We start from the raw sequence: 5,425 nt of genomic DNA on the forward strand, positions 1-5,425 counted from the left end.
GGGGGGGGGGGCATGCTGGCGGGGCTGGCACATGGGGTCAAGGGGTACCAAGGAGCCTGTGAGCATATGAACTCTGTCTTACCTGGGCCCCAGTGCTGGGCCACTCACAACAGACTCCATCTGCATTGCAAGTTGAACGTCCCAGGCTTGTCCAGCTCTCCTGGGCCCTTGGGGAGGCTTGGGGCACTGTTCTGATGGCAGTGCTGGGCCTACTGTGGGTCCCGGACTTGGGGCTGGGTCCTGCCAAGGAAGCCTGTCTGAGGGTGAGTTGCATACTCCACCAACTGTCTGCTAGGCCCTTGAGTGAGAAGATCCTTTGTCACAAGTGGTGGGTGGTACCCAGGAGCATCATAGGAGTGGGCTTGGAGTCTGGGGACCAGGGAAGGCAAGTGGGACCACCTGGGTGTTAGAGAGCTGAAGGTAGCTGAACCTGGGGTGACATATCTGAAGACCCTGAGGTAAAGGGGCTATGGGGTGGAACCAGCTCCCTGCCCCTTCTTGTGCAGGGATGAATAGATTCCAGACTGTGCTTATGAGCCTCCCCCACCCACATGGCTGTGGTGACTCATGTGTATCTCTTTGACCTTTCTACCCCCACTTCCCCCCAACACACACCTGCACTTCTGGCTCCTCTACTGCCGAGAAGCAAACTTCCTCTCCCTGAATTTGTCACACACACACCCCCACCCCCAATACCCTCACTTCAACCTCTGGAGCTTGTATCTCCTTGGGAGGACAGGGGCAGACCTGTCGGGGAAGGCTGGGAGCATATGCAGGAATAGAAGTCCCTCTGGCCCCAGAGCCTGCCAGCCTGTCTGTGGAGAAGTAAGGCAAAGAGAGGCCAGCAAGACACCCAGCAGGAGCTCCGAGGCTGAGCCCCTTGCACGAAGGCACCCAGTGAATGACACTTGTCAGCTGCTGGAATGTGTTCTCAAGGGCCCAGGGAGAAATACCACCAGGCAGTCCAGGAGTTGGGAGGGACTTGGGAGGTTTCACAGGCCTCCCCAGTCTACATGGGAGACTGAGGCCCAGCAGAATGGTGAGGGCGCTGGGACTGGGCTATGGGCCCAAAAGCCTTGTTCACATGAACCCCTCAGTGCCTGCAGCCTAGGCTGGAGAAGGGGGCTGAGGTGAGTACCCCCCACCGTGCTGTCAGTCCGTGCTGTGGTTCCTTCCAGGGGTCCTGCTTGGTCAGGTGGGCAGGAGTGGGCTTTCCGAGGCTCTGGCCCTGCCCCCACCCTCTCTGTGCCTGTCTTTTTGTCTCATTTCTTTGGCCCATCTCAATGGCCCTGCCTTGGCCGGACCATGCTCTTCACCGTGTTCTGTGTCTCCCCCATCCCTGCCGCCTCTCTGGCTCTGTCTTCTCTCTTAGTTGCATACTTGAAGGACCGAAGGCTGAGTGGAGGAGCAGGTAGCCCCGTGGCCCCTCCCCCGGTGCATGATCCCCATCTCTCCCTGCTCTTTCCTCTGTGCAGTGCTGCAGCCAGGCCGCATCTTGCTGTGGTTTGGAATGTTCTTTTGTCCTGCTCAAAACCCCAAAGATTCCTGCTCTTCTGCAGATCCTGGTCCACTGTGGGCTCTGTCCCACTTGGGGTTCTAGATTGGCTGGGTTTTAGAGCACTCTTCTTTCTAGGTTGGGCTGTGTGGTTTCCAGAGCTCTGGCAGTTGGAATCAGACCCTCCTCAGAGGTAGAGCCCAGGCCTGGCCCTGTGTGCTGGGGGTGCCTGGCCCTGCCTGAGCCAAACAGGTGTGGCCAGTTGAGTTCAGGAGGATAGAGTTCGCTCCCTACGAGTCTCACTTGTGAAAGTCTGAATAAGGGCAGAAACTGAATTTAGGGCAGTTTGAGGCCACCACACTGTGTCCTCCTTTGCAGAAGCAGCCCTGCTTCCCCCACCCATCATCCTCTTTAGGGAAGCACAGTTGAAAATACAGCACATCCCTGCACCATCTCAAGGGTGCCTCGTCAACTCGTTCCCCGTCTGCCTTAGTTCTGGCCAGCTGTTGAGAGAGGGCCCTGCTGGCCACAGCCCCTTGGGCCACTTACTGTCGCTGGCACTGCATGCCTGGGCCCGACGGAGCTGACACCAGCACGCTGGCTGGGAATGGGCCTCTCTGTGCCGTTGGAAGAACAGCTCGCCTGGCTGCTTTGCTTGTGTCATCCTTTTCCCGCCTTCTGGCACCTGGCCCTGCCTACTGGACCTCACGCCCATCCCCTCTCTGTCCACAGTGCCTTCAGCCAGCATGACCCGTCTTGCACGCTCTCGCACGGCTTCCCTCACCAGTGCCAGCTCGGTGGATGGCAGCCGCCCGCAGGCCTGCACCCACTCAGAAAGCAGCGAGGGGATGGGCCAGGTCAACCATACCATGGAGGTGTCCTGTTGAAGCCCTGGGTCCTGCTGAAGATGTCCACCCGCCCGCCCACATCGAGGTCCCACTGCCATCCCTGCGCTGGCTCATTTTCCCTTTAGTTTATTTTTGTGAGGGTGAAGGGGAGGAAATGGGGTTACTTTCTTTTGTTTAAAAAAATGAGGGGATCCATCGTAGATGCCGCAGCGGAACAGTCTCCAGAAGATTAGAGGAGCTCATTCCTCCCCACCTCTATCGCACTGAACGTGTCAACTTGGCTGTCTTGGACTCATTCCATCCAACTCCCCATGGCCCAGGCACAGTCAGGGCAGGGCTACGGGGGGTGGGAAGGGGATTAGGTAAGGACAGAGTCCTTATCTGGCTAGGATCCAGGATCATTCCTGGATTAAAGAAAGAGCATGGGACGACCCTTTGGCAGGCAGGTGTGAAGATGGGATAGGGCTTTAAGATGGTGGTTGCTGGGACAACAGGAGGACCGGGTCCAGCTCAGGCACTGGCGTGGGAGCTGGGAAACAGCTGCAGGGAGTGCTGGGAGGCCCCTTCCCCCAGCCCCTCCACCAAGCACACCTGTTTCTGTCTTGAGGTACATGTGACAATCATCTGGACAGTAGCCACAAGGGGGCGATCTGACCAGGCAGCCATTTTCCTGGTGCTCTCTGGGCTGGGCTGGTGCTGTAGGCCCAGGCAGGCAGGGGCTGAAGGGGGATTCTTTGCCCAAGGAAGACAGAATATGGAGAACACTGAGTGCAGGAACCCCACTGACTGTCCCTTCCGGTCTACACGTTCTCCCATCTCCTGGCCCTTTCCCATTTCTGAGCCAAGGTCTCCCTGAGGTAGAAGTTGCCTGGCCCTCTATCTCCATAGTGACCTGATGGTGGGCTGAAGGAAACAGTTGAGACAGCCCATATTTGTTGTGTACACCCCTGAGAACTTCATGGTGACTGCCTTTGGGAGCCAACAGGTGGCCAGAGGCAGGGGTAGCTGAGAGTTCCTGTAGACCCCCTTTTTGCCCCCAGGTTCCACAGAGGACAACCCAACAGCAGCAGCATGGTATTTCTAAGCAGAGCTTTGGTCAGCCTATGCCCATGTTTCCCTCAGGCATCCCTAAGGAAGAGAGAGTTTATTTGGAGAGAACTGGTCTCAGGCAGCAAGACTTCTGCAGTCCATGCTCCCATCTCAGCCTGCTGCAATGGGCTTGGGCTGGGGCTTGCTGGGTCCTGACAGGGCAGGGGGGAGGGCATGTGTGTGTGTATGTGAGTGGGAAGGCGTGAAGGTTCTTGAAGTGAACAAGGGCCAGTTAAAGGAGAAAGGCTCCCTGTACATCCCAGCTTGAAGTCCAGAACTGTGCCATATACTTCCCATCCACCCACCTTATCAAGTGGAATCTCCCAGCCCAGAAACCATAACCATTTGTCTTGGAGCCTAAATCAATTGCCACCCCAAGACAGAGGGGAGAAAGCAATGAAAAAATAAAGGGCTGTGGAGGGGGAGGGTCGTGTGGGAGGTGTTCTAAGGCTGGGAGGACATCAACATCCATATTTCTTCTGCACATATCACCCCCTTCTATAATCTTAAGCCATTACTAGCATTACTAGACTGCTCTAGAGCCTGGTGGAGTGTTAGTCTGTCCCCAGTTCTATTCACTCACGTGCTTCCTTTGAATATTGAATATGACTGTTTGAAAGCTGGTAGAATTAATTCCTCTTACTGTATACATAGCACTGCGAATCCTGGATATTTTTTTTTTTTTTTTCTGCCTGGTAGAATTAATTCCTCTTACTGTATACATAGCACTGCGAATCCTGGATATTTTTTTTTTGTTTTTTTCTGCTGTGTCTTCAAATGAGATACCTATAAATACCTATACATTATATATATATATATGTATATTGGGTCCTCCTGTGTGTGGTTTTCCAGCGGAGGTTCTCTCTTCTTTGGTCAGGTGAACTTTTAATGGAATCTATTATTTTCAACTCTGTACAGAGCCTAATTTTGTGTATTTTGGTGGCTGATGTCATGAGACTTTGAGATGACAAAATGTAACACAAATAAAAACCCTTGTCAGTATAGAAAGAGTTAACTGTGCTAAAAAACTAATAAAGAAACTGAGAAAGCGAGTGTGGTGATGTCGCGCCCATCGTGAAAGCGTTTGAAGGGGCAGAATGCTTAAACTGGGGTTGCTGGTGCTTCTTGGTTTAGGAGGGGCTGGGAGCGCCAGATAAGGACAGGGATTGTTTCCCTCCATCTCTACATTTATAGCACTTGTTACTTATATTATTTTACCAATCCTTACGTTAATTCTACTGAGTAGATATCTTCAGTTTTACAGCTGAGAAACTCTGGCATTGTTTGGCTTCGAAACCCACATCTGTAACCGCCATATTCACTGCCTCGTTTTCTAACTTAGAACCCTACTCCCTCCCCCCATGTTTAAATACATTTGTTCCATTCATTCATAGAAGAAATAAATATCAAGTCTCTGCTATGTGTCAGCTAATGAAGCAGCAAGTAAATAAAAGTAAAACCCACCAGGTGCTATGCATATATTGAAAAACGGATACATTAGCAAATGCGGGCAGAAGGGATCCATTCTAGATCCAGGAAACCTCCGGGCCACGCCACTCTGAAAAACGCACGCACACTACTCTAACTGAACAAACAGTGAAACGATTCGATGACTGTCAGTAACAGGAGCAGACGTCAGGAAGGCTGGCAGGCCGCCAGGCCCTCAGCTTCCGGCCCAGAAACCCTATCTTCTTCTTGCATCCGGCTTCTACCCCGAGAAGTCTCAACCTTTGGCCAAAGAGGAGTCTCATAAGTAAGCTCCACGCGGCACGGGGACACGCCTTCCTGCACTCGGACCACGCGAATGCAGCTGGAGACGCCAACTCACGAAGGATGTTTTTAGGAGGCATGACTCCCCCTGACGCAACCGGCCCACACGCGTCTTCCGCGTGGACTCCGGAACCGGCACTACGCACTTCCGGTGCCCCGCCCCGCTAGAGTCCCGCCCGGGGGGCGGGGCCAGCGGCGCCGGAAGCGCCCGCAGCGGGTCTCC

At 53.9% G+C, this 5,425-nt stretch overlaps 1 protein-coding gene and 1 long non-coding RNA gene across 5 annotated transcripts in view; one reads left to right on the forward strand and one right to left on the reverse strand.

Moving 5' to 3' along the window:
* Positions 1 to 3,618, forward strand: part of NDRG4 (NDRG family member 4) — a 47,830-nt gene extending 44,212 nt beyond the window's left edge. For 2 of the 4 annotated variants that reach the window (XM_008575048.1, XM_008575031.1), the window contains 2 exons: positions 1,373 to 1,411; positions 2,228 to 3,618. In XM_008575048.1, the coding sequence (XP_008573270.1) occupies positions 1,373 to 1,411; positions 2,228 to 2,382 (194 nt within the window). In that variant the 3' untranslated portion in view covers positions 2,383 to 3,618. The remainder of the gene's footprint in view (positions 1 to 1,372; positions 1,412 to 2,227) is intronic. The other 2 variants (XM_008575023.1, XM_008575039.1) reach the window with 1 other exon arrangement.
* Positions 3,619 to 3,715: 97 nt separating this feature from the next.
* Positions 3,716 to 4,799, reverse strand: LOC103592342. Its single transcript, XR_550656.1, has 2 exons — positions 4,199 to 4,799; positions 3,716 to 4,124 (listed from the first exon to the last, which is right to left on the reverse strand). It is a non-coding gene; the product is annotated as an uncharacterized LOC103592342 (long non-coding RNA).
* Between the last annotated feature and the right edge of the window lie 626 nt (positions 4,800 to 5,425).

Source organism: Galeopterus variegatus, unplaced genomic scaffold (genome assembly GCF_000696425.1).
Source record: "Galeopterus variegatus unplaced genomic scaffold, G_variegatus-3.0.2 Scaffold58, whole genome shotgun sequence".
Classification (NCBI taxonomy): domain Eukaryota; kingdom Metazoa; phylum Chordata; class Mammalia; order Dermoptera; family Cynocephalidae; genus Galeopterus; species Galeopterus variegatus.